Source organism: Haliotis asinina, chromosome 1 (genome assembly GCF_037392515.1).
Source record: "Haliotis asinina isolate JCU_RB_2024 chromosome 1, JCU_Hal_asi_v2, whole genome shotgun sequence".
In the NCBI taxonomy this organism is placed as follows: Eukaryota; Metazoa; Mollusca; class Gastropoda; order Lepetellida; family Haliotidae; genus Haliotis; species Haliotis asinina.
Genome location: NC_090280.1, coordinates 30,915,840 through 30,937,573, shown reverse-complemented (window position 1 = coordinate 30,937,573; position 21,734 = coordinate 30,915,840). Strand labels below are relative to the sequence as shown.

The 21,734-nt window shown below is 40.4% G+C and overlaps 1 protein-coding gene across 1 annotated transcript in view; it reads right to left on the bottom strand.

Annotated features, from left to right (window-relative positions):
* Positions 1-21,734, bottom strand: part of LOC137290303 (uncharacterized) — a 90,079-nt gene that overhangs the window by 53,999 nt on the left and 14,346 nt on the right. The window contains exons 2-22 of the mRNA XM_067821115.1: positions 21,370-21,403; positions 19,541-19,576; positions 16,567-16,651; positions 16,027-16,127; positions 15,468-15,689; positions 14,684-14,779; positions 13,287-13,420; positions 12,888-13,101; positions 12,103-12,348; positions 11,587-11,738; positions 10,836-11,034; positions 9,956-10,125; positions 7,510-7,675; positions 6,943-7,134; positions 5,252-5,425; positions 4,619-4,798; positions 4,003-4,161; positions 2,232-2,357; positions 1,400-1,591; positions 682-864; positions 59-262 (exon numbers count right to left, since the gene is read on the bottom strand). Coding sequence (XP_067677216.1) covers positions 59-262; positions 682-864; positions 1,400-1,591; positions 2,232-2,357; positions 4,003-4,161; positions 4,619-4,798; positions 5,252-5,425; positions 6,943-7,134; positions 7,510-7,675; positions 9,956-10,125; positions 10,836-11,034; positions 11,587-11,738; positions 12,103-12,348; positions 12,888-13,101; positions 13,287-13,420; positions 14,684-14,779; positions 15,468-15,689; positions 16,027-16,127; positions 16,567-16,651; positions 19,541-19,576; positions 21,370-21,403 — 3,265 coding nt within the window. The remainder of the gene's footprint in view (positions 1-58; positions 263-681; positions 865-1,399; positions 1,592-2,231; positions 2,358-4,002; positions 4,162-4,618; positions 4,799-5,251; positions 5,426-6,942; positions 7,135-7,509; positions 7,676-9,955; positions 10,126-10,835; positions 11,035-11,586; positions 11,739-12,102; positions 12,349-12,887; positions 13,102-13,286; positions 13,421-14,683; positions 14,780-15,467; positions 15,690-16,026; positions 16,128-16,566; positions 16,652-19,540; positions 19,577-21,369; positions 21,404-21,734) is intronic.

The window sequence follows — 21,734 nt, the reverse complement described above, 5'->3', positions numbered from 1 at the left end:
TTTCTTATCAGTATGTAAGCAGACTATAGTTATAGACTCCAATTCCCCCTGTACTCACTCTCACACGTGAGGGAGGTGGAAGACACCTGGTAGGAGTTTGACTGCTTGTTGTAGTAACATGGCCGCTCCTCTGTTGTTGAGCCACCTCCAGACAAGGAACAAGTGAGCGTGAAGTAAGAAAGATACGAGATGCTACTTTGAGGTGAAACTGTTGGAGTGTTGGCTGAACCCTGGGAAACAGTCAGCTGGGGACAGCTTGCCTCTGGAAAATTAAGCATGTACATGTAATTATAGCTCCTGAAAATCCTTACTGAGTACTTTTGCTATCTTGGCAAACAGGGTAATTATGATATGAGGCTTTGGGGTTTCTGTTGACATGGTTACCATTAGCTAATGTTCCCACAAGATGACATCCTTAAATATTGTCAAAAACACCATTTTCATCGTCTGTTTACTCACTGTTGTCATGGTTGTACATACGCAGTGTGCATTACCTGGAAGCAAGCGTACGCTAAATAGCATTTGGAATCGTTCGGGTGTGAACCTTTTCGAAATAAAAAGTTCAAAAGGTATGTGTGAATGTCCACTTTCGTGACTGGTCAATCTCAAAGGTTACCTGACACGACCTCGTGGAGCGTAACGAAAAGTACTGAGGATAAGTTTACTCAGATTGACACCTACCAACACACACTGGTGCAGGAGCACTCCATGTGTTGTTGCTGATACACTGCACAGTTGCCTGTCCCTGGAGGATGTATCCGATGTCACAGATGTAGGTGACCTGGTCTCCGAAACTGAAGGATGTCTGTTTGGTTGTCACTTTACCATTGGTGATTGTCAGTGCTGGAGGAGGGCACGTCTGTTCTGTAACATGCACGTGATTGTTTAAGCCACATTATAATACTGACTGCAATGCACCTGGTTGTACTGATACAGGAGTGGTCCATTATAGTCTGACACAGGTGTGTTTCTTCTGATACAGGTGTTGTCATTTACTGTTTGAACAAATGTGCTTAATTACTGATTGTTAATGTTTTACTGATACAGGTGTGAGTATGGCCTTACTGATACAGGTGTGAGTAACGTCTTAAGTATACAGGTGTGAGTAATCCTTACGGATACAAGTGTGGTTAATGTCTTTCTGGTACATGTGTAACGCTTTACAGATACAGTGTGGTTAATGTCTTACTGGTAAAGGTGTGAGTAACGTCTTACAGATACAGGTGTGGTTAACGTCTTACTGGTACAGATGTTAGTAATGCCTTACAGATACAGGTGTGAGTAATGTCTTACAGGTACAGGTGTTGTTAATGTCTTACTACTGGTACAGGTGTGAGTAATGCCTTACAGATAAAGGTGTGAATGGTGTCTTAATGATATAGTTGTGATTATGCCTTACTGATACAGGTATGGTTGATGTGGTACAAGTTCCAGGGTTTGTTTCCAGTCTCTCCGACAGAGATCAGGATCCCTCCAAGTCCATTGTAGGTGTACAGCTGGTAGCCTGTGGGGCAGGTACAGCGGTAGCCACCAGGGAAGTTCTCACACGTGTCTGTGCAGCCACCATTGCTGTAACTGCACTCGTTTATATCTGAGAGACAAACAACAGGGTCATAGTAACAATGGTCTGCTAGCGTTTGGTTAGTAAAATTATCACTAGAAGAGTGAGTGAACGCATATGTTTTAACATGTGTACGATGTGTGTAGCTAATTTATGGTGTCCTCCGCTGTGATATTGTTAGAAATTTTCTGAAAGAGACATCAAAGCAAACTCACTTACTCACTTAGTGGAGCCAATAATACTGGCAAATATACACCAAGGGCAGGAAATTCTTCCCAGGACTTTCATGTTATAGAATCTGACACCCACAGATGTTCACCCTTTATGTGTAAGTCCTCTAGATTCTATTCAAAGACCCTAACAACACCCTGTTTAAGCATGGATACATCTGAATCAGCAAATTCGGTTGAGATATTGTGGAAACAGTTGGACAAAGCATCAAAACTTCAACCCTGAAACAGTGTATGAAATAAGGCCTGTCCAGCAACCAACCAAGACAGACTTGATTTGATGGACAGTCTAAATTTACAGCTTGCCAGCCCAGTGGTCTGGTAAAATTTTTACATCCATATTTTGGTTATCTGGTCTGGTTAAATTGATGTCTGGGTGGATTTTGACTTATTTCAGACACTGTCCTCAAAGCTACATTTGCTCTTGGAAGCGGACTTACCTTCACAGACAGCAGACCCAACACTGACTGCCTGATAGCCCTCATAACATGAACATGTAAAGCCACCATCCTTGTCTGTGCATGCTTGAGAACATCCAGAGGTCCCCTCAGTGCACTCGTCAATGTCTGGAACATGGAAGGACAGTAAGTCTCACATTAACTCACACAGGTTTAATGGATTCATTGACTGTTGCCACTAGTGAAAGGCATGTATAACAGCTGCAAAAATTAATTTCAAACAATATTTTTCAGGAAAAGAAATAGATTTATCTTTTTCACATGTGGATGGGGTACACATCAAGATGCTAAGGTGTGCCCCAAGGCATGCAACAAGATGCCAAGGTGTGCCCCAGGGCATGCAACAAGATGTTAAGGTGTGCCTCAAGGCATGCAACAAGATGCCAAGGTGTGCCCCAGGGCATGCAACAAGATGTTAAGGTGTGCCTCAAGGCATGCAACAAGACGTTAAGGTGTGCCCCAGGGCATGCAAAAAGATGTTAAGGTGTGCCTCAAGGCATGCAACAAGACGTTAAGGTGTGCCCCTGGGCATGCAACAAGACGCTAAGGTGTGCCCCTGGGCATGCAACAAGATGTTAAGGTGTGCCCGATGGCATACAAGATGTTAAGGTGTGCCCCAGGGCATGCAACAAGACGTTAAGGTGTGCCCCTGGGCATGCATCAAGACGTTAAGGTGTGCCCCAGCAGTGTCTATTCTAGAACTGAAAATCTAGGGGGGATTTGTCGCCCCCTTACAAAAAAAGAAGCGCGGATTTGGAAAATGTAGGGGGAATTACCTGTTTTACCGTCTTTCAAAGTAGTGTGGATGTACGAAAGTTATTGCAACCACCACCAGTGAAACTACTGCTCATTTTATTTTGGCTACAATAGTCACATATCATAGCACCAAGCCCATTTTGAGAGAGCCATGGCCATTCTTGCAACCATATTTTGCTCGCCTTTCGAGTTACAGGTCTCGTTAACAGACGTATCGGCCTGGGGAGACATGGCGGACACTGTTGCTTTCTCAGTGTTTTTGTGCCAAAAAAGTAAGTTATTTTCATTTTTTTGCCTGGCATCATTCACGTCAAATTACCACAAACCGTTGTAAATAAGAATTTCGTATTCATTTGTCATCTGCAACTTCAAGTGATAATATTGTCTGATTTTGAAAATGAAGCCAAAACGAACTGATGTTCTAAAAAAGATCGACAAAACTGTGTTTTGCAAGTGCTGTACACAAGCAGTGTGTTCAGAGTTCATAGTCTAACGTTGTCAATTAATTCATTAATCAAATCATAACTTCATCAAAAATTTTATCTATTCTCATACTGATATGAATGGAATTTTTCGTTTCCCCAGTGCCGATAGTGGTTTTAACCAAGGGAGGTTACTCTGTTATGTTTACATGTTGTCACTCGAACTTGACTCCGATTTAAAAAGTCATTCCTTGTCAATATAAAGCTTTTTTTGTATGTTTTTTGAAAGGTAGTTAGGGAGCAAATTACTATGCGCGACAGTTTGCGCCTTGCTGTTTTTATGAGACACGACTTGATCATTAATAGCATGAATCGCGCGTCCTAGAATAGACACTGCCCCAGGGCATGCATCATGATGCTAAGGTGTGCCCCAGGGCATGCAGCAAGATGTCAAGATGTACCCCAGGACATGCATCAAGATGCTATGGTTTACCCCAGGATATGAATCAAGATGCTAAGGTTTACCCCAGGACATACATAAAGAAATTCATTTTTATCTGGTTAAATGGACTTACTGATGCATGTTGGTGGTGTCTCAATACCGCACTTGAACGTTCGTTGTCCCGACAGCCGGTACTCAGAATCACAGGTAACTGTCACATCCTCATTGACATTGACCCCTGAACTTGGGGACAGGGAAGCATGCTCGATGAAAGGAAGGCCGCACTTGACCTCTGTAACCATGGAAGATGTGATCTTTGAAAATGAAAAAACCCGAAAACAAAAGAAAAAAACTTAGAAGTTTTCAGGGTTTTTTTCATAATTTTAGTGAAGTTTTCTGTGTTTACATTTTCTGTATTCTTGTCATTGAATTAAAATAGCCAACACTGTCATCGACCATTCTGATAAATATGATAATGAAGTCAACATGCCAGAACCATATTATCTATACATTAATGCCATGAATCAGTTCCTCCTACATTCAGCGACAACTTAAACTACTGCCTAGAATTACAACTTAGTCCAGGATTTAGTTTCCATTTTTGAATGTTTCTATAAGGAAAAATTGATCCCAATCATTTGGCAATATATCCTCCTTGGCTGTGAATAAGACATCATTGGAAAAATCATTACTCAGGTGTTTCTGTCTAATACAATTCATTAGTGCTAGAGGCGTTAATATCAACATACTTGCACAGAGTGGTCTTTGTCCTGACCACACCCCTTGGGTACAGGTGAGGGTGTCCACGCCGATGATGTCGTATCCAACAATACAGCTGTAGCGGACAACAGAGCCGTGGTCTAAGCCATTGCCCTTCAGCGGAACAAAGTTTCCATTCAAAATTGTAGGTAGAGGAGCGCAACTCGGAGCTGGAAGACAGATGGGGTACTGTATGCTAAAATGAACTTACATGGGCAGTTCCTAATGGGAATCAATAAAGGCAGTAAAATGCATATCGTAAATGGAAGTATTCTAGCTGGAGCATTGCTGAGTGCCTGAGTTAAACAACAACCAATCCAATCCACTATGAGATCTGTGAAGATCCAGGTTAAAATTGGTCACTGGTTACATGTACCTGTCATAAGAGGCAACTAGCAGGATCAGGTGGTCTGGTTCGCTGATTTGATATACACGTCATTGCATCCCAGTTTAGTAGATCAATGCTTATCGTGTTGATCACTGGATTGTCTGGTCCTCTGTTGATTATTTACATACCACAGGTATACAGCTGGAATATTGCTGTCTGCAGTGTAAAAGCTCGCTCCCTCCCTCCCTCCCTCCCTCCCTCACTCACTCACTCACAACGAATGTATACTGAGTACCTGAACATGTCGGTGGTGTCGACCAACGTCCATTACTGTTACATGTGATGAGCTGAGGCTGTATGGTGGAGTAGCCGGTGTTGCAGGTGTATGTTGCAGTATCACCACCATATAAACCTGTCACAATCACCAGGGCACCGTTGCTGATGCTGGGAGGTGAACCACAGAACACACCTGAAAAAATGCAAATAATAAAACTAATAGCTCATGACATGACACATATCCATACATGTGCATGCTCAAAACACATAGCAATACAAAATCATTCAGAGAAAGTAGGTGTAAAGAGAAAAGCTTGGGGTGGTAGCTTGGAGTAGACAGTTCACTGAAATCAAGGAGACGTTGTAGTAGACTGCTATGGACAATACACCAACGACTGATACCTACCTGTCTGACCACTCAAGATTGGTTGGTGTCAACATGAACTACCAGATTCTTAAATTCACCTGCCCAACAGGTAGTTAAAGTCAAGACATGTATATGAAGAGATTTATCATGTTTTAGGGTAATGAATCATTAATTCAAATAAATGATAAATTCTAAATGGATGATAAACTACATTGTTTGTCAAGCCTGAATTATTTGCAAACAGGTAAGTTTTGGTCAGGGCTGGCAAGATTTATATCTAACCAGTTGTGTCATCTGGCTGAAATTTGGGGGAGTTTCTCAGTCAAACTCATTGCTATACCATTTATACACCAGCAGCCCATACATATACTACTAAAATAAGTAAAGAATAATCTGATTTATCCAGATAACTTAGTCTCAGAAAATGTGGAGCACAGTGGTGTAGTGGTTAGCATGCTCTCTCACAAAAGGCACAGGTTCAAATCCCGGTGGAAACACCAAATATTTGTGATCTGGGTCACAGTTTGTGTTGTCTCAAGGCACTTCGCCCACACTGTACTCAGTCCACCCAGATGTTTAGAATGGGTACCTGAGAAGTAGATGTATGGACCTATGTGGTCACCCTTGGTAACAACATATAATTTTGGAAGGATAATGTTTGTACTAAAATAATATTGGAAATATGCTCTAAACACTCTAATTTTGTCCCTGTCATTTCCAACACACACCTCAAAGAAATGTTGTTTTCCTGTATAAATGCAATGACAACAGAATTCCAAGAATTTTGTTATTGATTAAGAGAAAAACAGTAGTCAGTAGTAGAGGAGTATTCAACCACAAAACAGTTTTTGATAAAATACGAAATTTGCAGAAAGGTCAGAAGTTTGAAAGTTTGTATGAACCTGATCAAACACATTCAACTAAATGTCAGTTTTCTTCCTTGCATGGCACAGTTGTATGCACGAAAACTTTTATTTAATCTTTATCAACTGTTTCAGTGTTAATTATTGCTCCTTCAACAGGTGGATGATGAGTAAGTGAGTGAGTAAAATCACAGTGGGGACATGAAATAGGCTTCACACACAATATTACAGCTGTATCACATCGAGGGACACCACATGTGGTAAATCAACCCTGGGTCTTCGGCATAATAAGTGAAGTTCTCAACAGCACTGCCACTAGTGCCAGATGATGAAGATTTGCCTGATGAAGGAGCAAGAACACTCTCATTGTTACATTATACTAATGATACACATGACACAGGTCACATTGCACTAATGATATACATGACACAGGTCACATTGCACTAATGATATACAAGACACAGGTCACATTGCACTTACGTGAGCATGTTGGAACAGGGTCCATACTCCACTTGCCCTCAGAACATGTCAACAGTATGCTGTTCCGAGATGACAACTCAGCCTTCGAAAAAATATATCCCACCCTACAGAAAATAGTGATCTGATCTCCATCATATCGAGCATAATTTGGTGGCTGAATTTCAAGTGTTGAGTCTATGATCAGTGGACAACCTGAAGTGTAAAATGTGCATGTTTCGTTAGTTTATGATGAAAACTCTCATACTTGCACTGACCAATTTCTAGGGTAAAAGATGTTGGTGGAAGCTCATATTTCTTAGTACAATGTACTCTCTGGACATAACATTCTTGGGTCAAACACAAAAGAAATGATGTTCAATGGCATGATCTCACTTTACATTTAGTTAAAAACAGGCAGTTATTGTAAAAACAGAATGGTTTTGTGCCACTTTTAGCAACATTCCAGCGATATCACAGCAGGGGACACAAGAAAATGGGCCTCACACATTGCACCCCTGTGTGGAATTGAGCATGACAAGCTAACACTTTAACCACTAGGCTACCCCATCGTCCAAGGAAGAAAGGTACCTGCAGTGAAATCAGCTGTGAATCCTACATCCGTCCCTGTAGCACTGGTGTACATATGGACATACAGACTGCCATCTTCTGAGTCGATCTGACCTGGGAACACTGATCCTGTGAACCCTGACCCAGAATGCACTGGGGTTCCAGACATATCATTGGCTTTATACACCTGCAGATAGAAAATAGAGACCATAAATACACTGTACTAGAAAGGGAGCATGGTTTAACTCTGCTCTTAGCAATATTCTATCAATATCATGGCGCCAGACACCAGAAATCGGCTTCACACATTGTACCCATGTGGGCAATTAGCCCCGGGTATACAGCTTGACGAGTGAATGCTTTAATGACTAGGCTACCCCACCAACACAGTGCCTCAAAAATCCCATTGACTGAGACGTTCAGGACAGGACAAGTCAGTTTTCATTTTGGGCAATCAAATAATGGTAACTTACTCGTCTGTGGGCTACTCGATAATTTATCACTTGTTGATAAATAGTCCAAAAAACATCAAACACCATGTTTCAAACTTACATCTTTATGATTATGTCATAAAAATCAGGGCAAGTGGCAAATTAGTCAGGACAGGTTACTTTCCTAAGGTCACTTGCCCTGTGACACGTGGCTTTTAAAAAATATTTTGAACCCCTGAGACTTCAGAAAGGTGTAGAGTGGAATGGGAGATTAATCGATATTCATCAACTAAACAAAGGGTATTTCTTATTGATATGTTAAACAACAGATGTCTCCTGACCTGTAAAATTGCAACATAAATTACATGCTTGCCAGTGAGTCACAACAGAAAGTATCCTCGGTCAAAACAACAATGTTATTAATCAGAGCCTTTTTTTCCAGTACAGAGTGTTATGATTCTGTGACGTAATTGCCCACATTTGAGTTCTGTAGTGGGTTTTAGATTAAAATCAATATGTGATTTCCAATTGTGGGTGATAACCAGCAATAGAAAGGTGTGTTTGTGTTTTGAATTGTCAGTCAGCTCATAATACCATGCCACACAAAGAACACATTATGACACAATGTTTTGCTAAGATGTTTTGCTGAAAGGCACCAGAAGTAGAAAGTAAGTCTAGTTAGTTTCACACCACTTTTAGCAACAGTATGACTGGGGACACCAGAAATTGCTTTCATACATTGAGCCAATGTGGGGAATCAACCCCAGTCTTTGATATGACAAGCAAATGCTGGAATATGGCTAAAAGTGGTGTGAAACCAAATTCACTCTCACTCACTCACTCACTCACTCATAGACCAATAGTTTGCTTGGAGACCTGGCAAAGTGACATAAATAACATAATTGCATACTGTAAACCAGGAAATTTTTGCGTCGAAACATTTTGCGATTGAACAGTCAATATCATAAATGTGACGATAAAATTTTGCGAGTTGTAAGACTTTGATCACTATACTCACTATATTTTATGTTATGGAAGTAACAACACCGAGGCATCACTTCACATACGGTGATTGCTTCCTGTTGTTTTGTAATGCCACACTAGCGATACACAAGTACTGTTAATAGCGGGTGTTTTGTTGTTTGCACAAGCACTTTCAAGAAGTGGGCGATTATTGGAGTAAGGGCATTCACTTGTAACATGTCATTATATCCCCCAGCTGAGAGCCATGATGCGATCCCACTAAATTCCCCTTCACCTTGTATATTTTCATTTTCGCTTATTCGGAAAATTATTATTAAAAGATTTCTCAAATAATATCTATGGTCATCTTTTCCCCAACATAAATGGTTTTCTGCTCAGTAATGGGAGGTCAAACAAAGGTCTGTACAAATAACATGTGAGGCAACGATTCATTTGATGGTGGGCATCGTTCGAAAGCTCTGAACATCAACCTTGCCAAGAATATATTCCGATTTGTAAGAAGCAATCTCATTGGATAAAAACTAGTTTCTAATGGCGCTTATTTGCCCCAGTCTGCTATAAGGATCATGAATGGTCAAAATCAAAGGCAGCCATTCAAATAACAACAATGCATAATGTTCTTGTAAACATAGATTCAAACCTAAGTTTGGGGTAAAATTATGCCATTCTGAATGTGTTACACAACATACCGCCACCTGTACAAACATTATGGACCTTACTGCATGTATCGTGCTAGGTTATGACCTGTGACAAAAATGCTTTATGCATATTTTTTAGCATTAGACATCGTGTCTGAGCATCAAGTTCGAGGTGAATTGAGAAAGCAGCTTTAAATAAATGTGACGATTTATTAATGTGACACAATAAACATGGCATTTTTCGCATTAATTTATCGCTCGCAAAAAGTTCCTGGTTTACAGTAGCTTGTGCTGTTTCCATTTTGCATATTTTGTTTTGATAAAATAAATACCATTCTATTATATTCCATACCAAACTGCAACTGTATCCTTCTTTTCAACCCAAACTAAAATTACAACCAGGAGAAGCCATACCCGTAGAAAATCTGCTCCATTCTCTAGTCCGAAGTTGGACTTAAAGGTGAGTCTGAGGGGTGTGGAGACCGTCAGAAGCCATGAACAACTAAGAATGTTGGGGTATTGTCCAGTTGTGTATCCTGGCGAGGATATTGTGCCAGATGTCGCAGAGATTTCCACGTCACAACCTAAAGACAACAGTTCACATTTATTACACATGTAGTTCGCAACTTCTGCACGTCTTTCTCATCCATTATACTTATAATGACATACACGGATCAGAGGGTGCAGGGGAGTGCAAGCCCCCTTTCTCAAAAAGCTGCATCTGTCTCTGAAAAATGATGAACTTTTGTATCAGATTCTTATCCTGTTATAAAGCATGCTCAGTCTTGCTTAAGGGCATCAACTCTAAAATAAGAATAATCCAATCTGTAGAATGATGACATGCAGATGGAGTAAACTGAAGCAGTAAAGTATGCTGCTGGGGAGATACACCAAAGGTGAAAGGTAAAGGTAAAGGTAAAGAAGCAGCAAAGGTAAAGCAGGAAGCAGCAAAGGTTATGTAAGAAGCAACAGAAATGAAGCATAGCTGAAGCAAAATACAACAGATACAATAATGGTGATTAAAGATGCAGTAAAGATGAAGCCAAGACACAGAAAAATGCATGAAGACTGCAGCAAAGGTGAAGCAAAATGTGGCAAGGTAAGATAGAGATGCAACAAGAGGCAGCAGAGCAGTAAAGGTGGTGCACGATGCAGCAGAAATACAAGGTGAAGTAAGATAAAGCAAACTGAAGCAGAGCTTAAGCGAAGATGCACCACAGTTCACGGAAGGAGGATGAAGATGATGCAGAGATGCTGTAAGATGAAAACAGCAAATTACATTAGATTGGCTCACCTGACTGATACGACAAAAGGAATCCTCTCTTGGTTCTGCTTATTTCTGATGTCTTGAACAAAACATAGAATGAGGTCCCTGTGGAGATAAGTGCGCTATGCTGTGAACCCTGTGTAATGACAGCAACAGTAGGAGATGACGGACTGTTACCATCTAGCACTGCCACACTGTCACCTTCGGCTAGGTCAATATCCAGAAACTGAAATATAGGCATAACTCATCAAAATGTAAATTGACTTAATGACTGTTTCTGGAAGTATTCTGACCAAAGAATACACTTCATCATGATCTGATAGTCTTGTATGTTACAAGGTTGCATACACTGTTCTTAAAGTAGTTTTTATTGTACATGTGTGTTATGCAGAGAAAGACAATTCTCAAACCAATCAGTACAAAATGTATGTTTCTCACTACACAAGGACATAAATATTTACAGCGGTGAGGAAAGTTGACATGAAAACATTCTACTTTGTATCTCAATAAAAAGAAAGGGGGGAGCCGACATGAAGGAGATTTGAAACGTGGTGAAAAGCATTGACAGCCTTATCATCTAACTGTTTGTATAATTTCAGTCTGTATATGGACAAGTTTTACAGATGATCAACTTTTCTATTCTGATGATACGATGTTTCGATACAAGAAATTGAAACATCGCATTACCTGAATGACAAAGATGTTCATTCATAAAGCTTGTTCTTCTCCGACTTCTAAATAATGCCACTTTAAGGAGACATTCAGTCTGGCATCTCACCTTAAGGGAGACAACTCTTCTGGTAGTTGCTATGATGGTCCATACCATGGTAGCCTCTGCCAAATAGTACACAGGGTATAGAGGGGAGTGTAGACGCTGGGGAGTCACTGTTGCATACAGGGTTCCTCCAAGGTTGGGAACTGATGGTAAGGCTGAAAATGAGAGCAAATTTTAAATAATTCTGATGTGACTTTTCCTTTACTGCAGATGAATTCTTTTTTCTTGCTTAGTAAGTCTCAGTGTACGGTATCAAAAAAGTACCATTTTTGTTGTGACATTTGTTCAGGTTCAGACAATGTGGTGTAAATATGCAGGCATGAAACAGAGACATTAATGCAGTTATCTGGGTAATGATTAAGCAATAATTTTCGTATAGCATGCTGCATGAATTCTAAACCTCTATAATTGTCTTTGTAGATGAAATATAGTTAACTATATTGCTATTGTGGTAATGATAACAAAACAATGACAACACAAACACAAAGACTCAGGGACCAGGGTCATAATTATACATACTGGTATTGCCCACTTCCTGAGGGCAGGTCTTCACATGCAGCTCACAGCACGTATCAGAGACAGGTCGAGGCATGGTGGAAAACACCTGGCAACTGCGGTTGATATTGTTGAAGACGAAGGCCACACAGGAGGGACTGTTGACACACTGTCGCTGACAGTCCTCTGAAGTGAACGCAGACTGAGTGGTAGACGACGTGTCAGCATCATTCCTGGTAAATGGCATGGACAACATGCCACAGCGAAAATCTGAAAAAAATATTCCATGGAATTAGTTTTTCATTCTCACAGTACAATCATTGATTTGCTTTTTGTGTTAAATTAACACTTCACCCATTAATGATTTCCAAGCAAAACAGACATTTGAAACTGTTCAAAATTCATAAAATGTTTCAATCACCATGACTTCCTACAAGACTACATTTATAAACATTTTTTGATACAAATATTTCCAGGAAAAATTGGAAAGTTTACACCAGACCAGAAATTTAATGTCTGAGCAGAAAATGCACAATTTTTGTACAGTTAATACCATGGTCAGTTATGCTCTTTCTCTGATATACCGCAGAGTCATTGTCATGGTTTAACAATTCATAAATGACACCATTTTTGTAATTTAGAAACCATATAATTCTCTTTGAGCATTACAGACATTAAACTGCTGGTAGTGAACCCTGACATGTACATCATATATAATTCATATTTTAAGTATTAAAACATCTTCACTGGCAACGTAAACAAACCTGACACAGGTTATTACAAACTAATGTCACAAATACCATTTTTACCTGAGTTCCAGCGAAAGCTAAATCCTCCAAATTGGTCAGAAAAATCGGAGATGAAGCGGATGATGACATTGTTGTTGGGGCTGATGATGTAGCGACTGTTGCTGTTGATTGTGGTGCCAGAGAGACGGTGAAGCAAGGTGCTTGTTGCTATGGTTCTCCCTCCCACCCATACCTCCACGAAGTCCAGGCCTTTCTCAGTTAGTAGGCTTAAAAACTGTAAGTTTATTAAACTGTTAATATATACAAATATACAGATTTTATCAAGATTTTCTTTCAATTGTTTGTTTGTTTATTTGTTGTTTAATTCAAGCTTTATGATGCCAGCCACTGAATAATCAGCACAATCATGGGTTCCTGAAGAACAAGTGACTTCAAACAAGTGACTGTAAACTGTCTTACCGATATCTGAAGCCTGGAACCAATGGCTCCCTCTATGGCCCACTGACAAGTGGTCTTCTGCTGATAGTTGTCATCACCGCTGGGATATGTTACCACTCCCTCTCGGCCAGTCAGATAATAGGAACACTTGGAATCTAGGAAACAATAGTAAAATCTCAATGTTTGTGTCCTGCCTCACTCCATAATGCATTTACTGCTTGTTATTGAGAGAATCAACAAATGTAGCTAGAAAGTCCAGGCACGAAAGAAATTGTTACAGCCGATCTAGATCTCATAGTCTCCAAGTCCCTGAACCACATCATTTTCCCAACCACTCTGCTCTTGCTGCAATGCTAAAGCTCAAAATGAAGTAAGTCAAGATTTCACTTTGATCAAGATTTGAAACCATATCCCCTTTTCACATCAAATGGAATTCTGTTTCCATCATAATTTTACACACAGTTAAAGACAGACAGGCAGTTAAAGGCAGACAGGCAGTTAAAGACAGACAGGCAGTTACAGACAGACAGGCAGTTACAGACAGACAGACAGGCAGGCAGTTACAGACAGACAGACAGGCAGTTACAGACAGACAGGCAGTTAAAGACAGACAGGCAGATAAAGACAGACAGGCAGTTACAGACAGACAGGCAGTTAAGGACAGACAGGCAGTTACAGACAGACTGACAGGCAGGCAGTTAAAGACAGACAGGCAGTTACAGACAAACAGGCAGTTACAGACAGACAGACAGACAGGCAGTTAAGGACAGACAGACAGGCAGTTAAGGACAGACAGGCAGTTAAGGACAGACAGACAGGCAGTTAAAGACAGACAGGCAGTTAAAGACAGACAGACAGGCAGTTAAAGACAGACAGGCAGTTAAAGACAGACAGGCAGTTAAAGACAGACAGGCAGATAGTAGTGCTGCATCAGTTCAACCAGACCATAATTCCATTTGATTTTTCTATATTTGACCCTTGATTCGATCTTTTTTGATTCAATTCTTCATTCAAGTAGAACCATCAGATTTTATTTAACTCTCAGAGTTGGCTTTTTTCAGCATGAAAGTCATTATCAACTTGCAAAGTCTACTAACAACAATTCTCATTGGATAATTAGCCCAGCCTCACGTTTTGCTTTATTTCAGTGGTCTCAACAGCAAGAGCTGTGTGGAAAGAATTTCAATGGATATTCAAATATTAAATCATAATAGTGATAATGGTTGGCAAAAATCGAAACTAAGGTGTCAGATTTGATTTCTGATGAATAGAACCGAATCGTTGCAGCCCTAGCGGACAGACAGACAGAGAGACAGATAAGTGATGCAGGTCATGGATGTTCTGTTGTGTAATTATACAAAATTAGACATTTACTAATAGTACATTGTAACTGAAAGCCTTGTGCATTTTGTACTTACTGCAGTTTCTCTCGTCAGAGAAGTCCCCACAGTTGTTTTCACCATTGCACATGTTGGCACTGCCGATACACTTTCCAGAATCACAGCGAAAAGTTCCTGAGAAATTGGGATCATAATAAAGATTAAACAAGATGATTACTAATCAAGTGCAACACTAACTGACTAAATGGTTAATTGAAAAGTAAGTGTTTGTAGAACTGAAAGTTATTAAGGCTGATATAATATCAATCATTTACAAGGGGTGGTGTAACACTCAAAGACATAGCCAACATTATGAAAGAACAATATTAACTATCAGTCTTTCACCTATCAAGAGTTGGTAAAGACTTGGTTATAGTTTTTCAAGATAGTTCTCTGAAATATTCAGCTGATGTTTTAGAACTGTTATGGCAACTATATTGAAAAGATATAATTCATTTGACATCTGTCATGAGGATGCATTTTTAGGACTTTATGCAGTCACTTCTGGCTATATCATAGGCGCTTGACTCAGATATATATTTGGAAGTATGACCAAATATATAAGATATATGTAGGTCATACTTCCAAATACGTATCAGTGTCGAGCGCCTGTGGGCTATATTTCTGTTCAGGCAAACAGTATAACCCAACATAAGACCAGTCTGACGTCACAGGGCACTGTGTTCTCAGTAACAAAGGTGGAAACAATCGCATAAATTACGTCACAGAGTACTGTGACGCAATTTGCAAAGCTTGTGGAGCTGAACTCGTCAGTTCTTCCATCGGTATGAACTATCACTTGTTTAAAATGAGATGGAAGTACCTGACGGACAAGGGAGCGCCTGGCACACAAATGGCATCAATGTGTCGCACTCCCCCATATACATCTTCCACGATCCGTCCTTCTGCTGCAGATACGCGCAGTCTCCTGACGTGACCTTGGGCTCGAACACCCCCCAGACCCCGACGTCTACAGTGGTTGCTCGACCGTCGCTCCAGTATCCGATGGTGTCGCTGACAGTAGAATGACCTCGTCGATTGTAACCTGAAAAATCGGCAAAACGCGATGGCTGCTTCCTCTCCACGAGTGTTTGAAACTTCGTTTTTGAAATTTTGTGCCTTACAATATTGCAGGCAGTTTGTTTAAGTAAAGTTTGGAAAAAATGTGGTAGACTATAAGCAGGTGATATATCAGTAAGGGCAGACCATTTCTTTCCAGACGACACTCTCAAAACTCAGATTAGTGACGGTGCCAAGTCTAGTTCAAGCTCCATGTCACTGTGTTTCGCCATAATGGAATTTCTACAGGGGCATGGGTACTGACACCTGTGTAAGGAATTCACCACATTGTTGGCACTGCAACAGAGCTTGAATAAATCTACCTGTCCAAACCCGTTTGACAGTGGCAGCATCGCTCTTTAGTAGGTTTCCAATTTGTTCAGTGACGTCATATCCGACGGGCTCAGCCAACCTCCCGCCATATCTGCAATGAAATATTTTAAAGACCTAGCCACAACTATAAACCTAGTTATTTATAAAATAAAGAACGATATCGATCTTGCGACGAGGGAAGTAACGTGGACTATTCTGAGGAATAAAGGCAAGACTTTTAAGGATGTTTTGAGGAAGAAGACGTTTTGGATAAGATCTATATTCTTATATTTCCTCATTTACTTCAACTCGGAAAAACATGAAACGCGATTTAAGAACAAGAATATGCCCTGAAACGTCGTGTTTCATGAAATTCTTGCCTTTGCGAGTATTACCGCTAACTGCCGTTCAAAAACATTAAACGTTCTGTTTATAATAAAGAAATTAACAATGTGTAGATCTATGATTTATTTTACCCACGTTGATTGTCTACGTAAACCACTTGTTATTATTATATCATTAGAATGTAAATAAACAAAAAAAGCACCCACCTGTTGCATGTAGCTAAGGCCTGCGTCCATGACAAAGGGGAGTCCGGCACTACGACATAGCAGTTGGCGTAGATCTCGGTCCAGTCTTAGACAGAGAAACAGACAGACAGACCATTCAAAACAAGCACTATACATACTCCACGAGGTGATTTTGGAAGACATACCAACAGTTACCTTCGTATTTGCTTTCTGCACTGAATAACATGAAATATAACTGGTCATGAATTTGTATGTGAGAAGAAATTATTTAGGAATGATGGGGCTTTTTCATTTATTAGCAAAGTATGAGCATAATATTATGCGTTAGATTTAGGTCAACCATTAGCTCGCAATCTGACAGGAAAATGTTAGGTGTGGCATTGGTTTAACAGTTATCTTCACAAAATTGGACAAGAAAACATAATGGCAAGACGTCACTCGAGATCAATAGGTCGATGACATGGTTATAAGTCTTAGACATTTGGCGTTTGGTTTCTTTTGTTTGTGTGTTTGTTTATTTATTGCTGCATTCAACAATATTCCGGTTATATATGGCAGCAGTATGTATAATCTGGGATAAAGTACTACCTCTTAGAGTCTCCCTGGTATAAGTAATCGTGGTTGGACCAGACAATTCAGTGACTGACATGTACTTAACCAACATTGGTCTACTCAGTGGGATAAAATGACGCAGTGTTTTTGCGACATGAATCATAGTGGTTCAATGTCGCTTTGAGCTGCGTTTACGTTGATATACGGAGAGTCAGCACAGCCACATTTCGGTGAATCATGAACTTAAGGTGCCGTCATAAACGCCATGTTCATGATCGCTGGGAACTTTTCATGGAAGCCAACTCCGAGGAAGGGAAGTAACTCTGTGAAGAACTGTGGATCCATCGTTTACGATCATATCCATACAGTATAAGTTTTCCATTTGTGTTCTGATTGGATTTAAAAATGTAACATTTTCAACATTTGTTCCAATATTCATCTGTGTTGAAGGATATACATGTACATACATTATTGGTGAAGAACACACTCTAAGTGAGAACAAAACGATCACAAAAGTGACAAAAACGAAACTAAAACCTATTACAAAATACCCCAAAACAATATACACCATACACCATATCTAATTGGTACAATGTCAGGCTTCTAGCCTGGATCATTAACAATCACAAGGATCGTTATAGCGTGGGCACCGACAGATAATTCTAAGGAGACAAAATGTATGGATAATACATTTTGGCTTGACAACGGTTCAAGAGTCTGTATCGAAATGTCGTACTTAATTCGTGCTTGACAACGATACAACAATCTGTATCGTACTTATCTCGTGCTTGACAACGGTACAAGAATCTTGTACGTGTATTGAAACGTCGTACAAACGAAGTGAAGAAGATTAATCCATAAAGTTTGTCTCTATTGTACTTCCAACCTGTGAAATGTCATTCAAGGATGTTACAGAAGAAATCATCATATTGAGGAAAACCATCCTACACCAATACTTCTACAAAAACAAATGTTTCGGCTTGAGAACAACTCCGTGTTTTTATGATGAGCAATTACTTACAATGATAAAAGTAATGATTTCATTTAATGACAAATTTCTTGATGGAAGTTTAAGGGGTTTTGTGGTGTTTAACTCCGCTTCAGAAATATTCCAGCTGTACATTGGGCGGCGGTCTGTAAATAATCGAATTTGGACCAGACAATACCGTGATCAGCGTCATGAGCATTGATCTACGCCACTGGGATACGATGGCATGTGTCAGGCACGTCTGCGAGTCTGACCACTCGATCCTATTACATGTACTCGCCTCTTACGACAAGCATAGGTTGCGGAAGACCACTTGAAACCTGGATGGTCAAGAGGATTAAATTTAAGTACAAAACCCACTTATGTTAAAAAAGTCTACAAAACAGCAATTCTTGCATCATGCCCCATGCTACAGAGCCCATTCCACAAAGCTTTAATAATGTTAAGATGATCTTTTCTGCAATGCTTTAACACACGATTATGATCCGCTTAGTGCTATTATAGCTTTGTGGAACCCGGTCCTGGACAATGTCTTGGGTGTCTGAAACGTGCACACATGCGTCAACAACTACGTCACATGCGTCAACAACTACGTCACTTGGAAATGCAGCTATACCACGTGAACTCACATCTACACCAACTACATGCACGCTGCAACGTCTACGAAAGGAATCCAGTTTGTCGGAGACTTGGCGTCGTGATCAGACGAAGCGTCGTAAAATCCTATTAACGTTCCTATAATGTGTTTTTCGGAGCACTTTGGTTTGGAAAGGTTCTGTCTTCGTGTTAATAACTAAATCTTTAAACGTTAAACGTCAAACGTTAAACGTTAAACGGCCCTGTATACGAACCCTGTCGCCCTTGGGTTACAGCAGACCAGTTCTGTAACTCGGATCTTGACCCGTGTCAGAAAGGGGGTTAAGTTGCACCTAGTCTAAGGTTGTTATCATGTTAGGATGACATGTGCTCCCAATGGCCATGCCGGTTACGATGGTCGTCTGTTGCGACACACACAGGGGTGCTGGTTCGAATCTCAACCTGATTTCCAATGGGAGGGAGCGAAGTGAATGATTATGCTTTTAAAGCCGCTTTAGCAATGTTCCACCAATATGACACTTGAAATGTGATTAACACATTGTACCTAAATGGGAACGCGAACCCGAGTCTTCGGCGTGCGTGACGAACGAGCATTTTCACTTTAAGGCTCCTACACCGCCTTTCACGTGGGTGTAAGAATAATAAAGATATTCTCGGAATGTTCGTCGCTCTAAGAAGCCAGTGTGTTAAGAATGGACTTAAGACGTTCGTAGGGCTAGCTACGAATGTTTCGAGACAAACTAACCCGATACTGAAGACAGTGAGGGATAAATAGGGGAGTGACGGGTTGAAGAAGCTGATATGGATACAACACCTACAGCATCACTGATCACAATGTCATGCCTGGATACAACTTACCCCGTGTTTCAGAAAGACCAGAAGGCGTAATGATAGCTACAACAGAAGCAGCAGGTGTCCAGATGTAGCTCGGGTATCTACCTGTTGTAGCTCGAGTATCTACCTGTTTTAGCTCGGGTATCTAAATGTTGTAGCTCGGATGTCTACGTGTTGTAGCTGAGTGTCCATATGTTGCAGCTCGTGCATCTACATGTTGTTGCTTCGTTATCTACATGTTGTAGGTCGTGTATTTACCTGTTGCCGCTAGGCTATGTGTATGTCATTATGTATATGTTGTAGCTGGGGTATCTACATGTTGTAGTTCGGTATCGACATGTAGCTCGGGTACCTACATGTTGTAGGTCGTGTATCTACCGGTTGCCGCTAGGCTATGTGTATGTCATTATGTATATGTTGTAGCTGGGGTATCTACATGTTGTAGTTCGGGTATCGACATGTAGCTCGGGTACCTACATGTTGTAGGTCGTGTATCTACCTGTTGCCGCTAGGCTATGTGTATGTCATTATGTATATGTTGTAGCTGGGGTATCTACATGTTGTAGTTCGGTATCGACATGTAGCTTGGGTACCTACATGTTGTAGGTCGGGTATCTACCTGTTGTAGCTAGGTCATATGTATGCTGTAGCTGGGGTATCTACAAGTTGTTGCTCGGGTATCGACATGTAGCGTGGGTATCTACATGTTGTAGCTAGGCTCTCTACATGCTGTATCTGGGGGTGTCTAAATGTTACAGCAAGGGTATCTACATGTTGTAGCTCAGGTATTTGCCTGTAGTAACTCGGGTATCTACATGTAGTTAGGCTGTCTACATATGGTGTAGCTCAGGTATCTACATATTGAAGCTTGGGTGTCTACATGTTGTAGGCCGTGTATCTACATGTAGCTAGGCGTTCTACATTTTGTAGCTTGGGTATCTACTTATTGTAGGTGTAATGGCTACATGTTGTAGGTCGTGTATCTACATATAGCAGCTCGGGTGTCTACATGTTGTAGCTGGGGTATCTACATGCTGTAGCCTGGGGTGTACATGTTATAGCTCGAATATCTATAGCTACATGTTGTAGTCTGAGTGTCTGCATGTTGTAGGTCGGATATCTAGATGTGACAGGGTATCTTGGTGTCACTGGTTATCTATTTGTAGCTAGGTATGTCACTGGTTGTAGCTCTGTATCTACACACTGTAACTGGAGTATCCACGTGTTATAACACTGGGCTGTTGCAGTTTGGGTATCCAAAGCTGGAACCTCGTGTTTCACAGGTAGTGTGGGCATTGGAAGCTGAAGCTCAGGTTTCTACATCATGTAATTCGGGTATTCATGTCACGCAGCCTAATCATCCGATCATAAATGAGGTTTTTTTATTGCCACCGATCTTGTATATTTCCGATCATAAATGAGGTTGTAATATTGCTATCGATCTTGTATATTTCCGATCATAAGTGAGGTTGTATATTGCTATCGATCTTATATATTTCCTATCATAAGTGAGGTTGTAATATTGCTAACGATCTTGTATATTTTCGATTATAAGTGAGGTTGTAATATTGCTATCGATCTTGTATATTTCCGATCATAAGTGAGGTTGTAATATTGCTATCGATCTTGTATATTTTCGATCATAAGTGAGGTTGTAATATTGCTATCGATCTTGTACATTTGCGATCATAAGTTAGGTTGTATATAATGCTATCAATATTATATATTTCCGATCACAAGTTAGACAGCATAATGCTATCGATCTCGAACATGTCCAATTAAACGAAATCTTGTATATTGCCATCGATCTTGTATAAGTCTGAGAACAGACAAGAAGCATTGTGTATACTCACCATTTGGACATGACAGCACAAGATCCTGACCGATCTGGAACAAACAAATGCCACAATCAACACCAATAATATCATGTTCGGCAGTGAGTTTGGTTGTCACTTTCAGGTTTCACCATTGTGTGCGTATTTGACACATCAATACACAGGGTAATACACTGGGTGGCCTTTATGGTCCTTGTCGTTGCAATATCTTACAAGATTTCAAATGGTAACTTGTGCACTCTGACAAAGTGGGTTCTAATCCCAAACGAGACAGTCTAAAATGTACTAGAATTTGTACTTTACTATGAAAGTGTAAACCCAAATAACATATGATACACTTCAATAGATGCTGTTGCTATGGTCACAGGAACTTGTTATCTCTT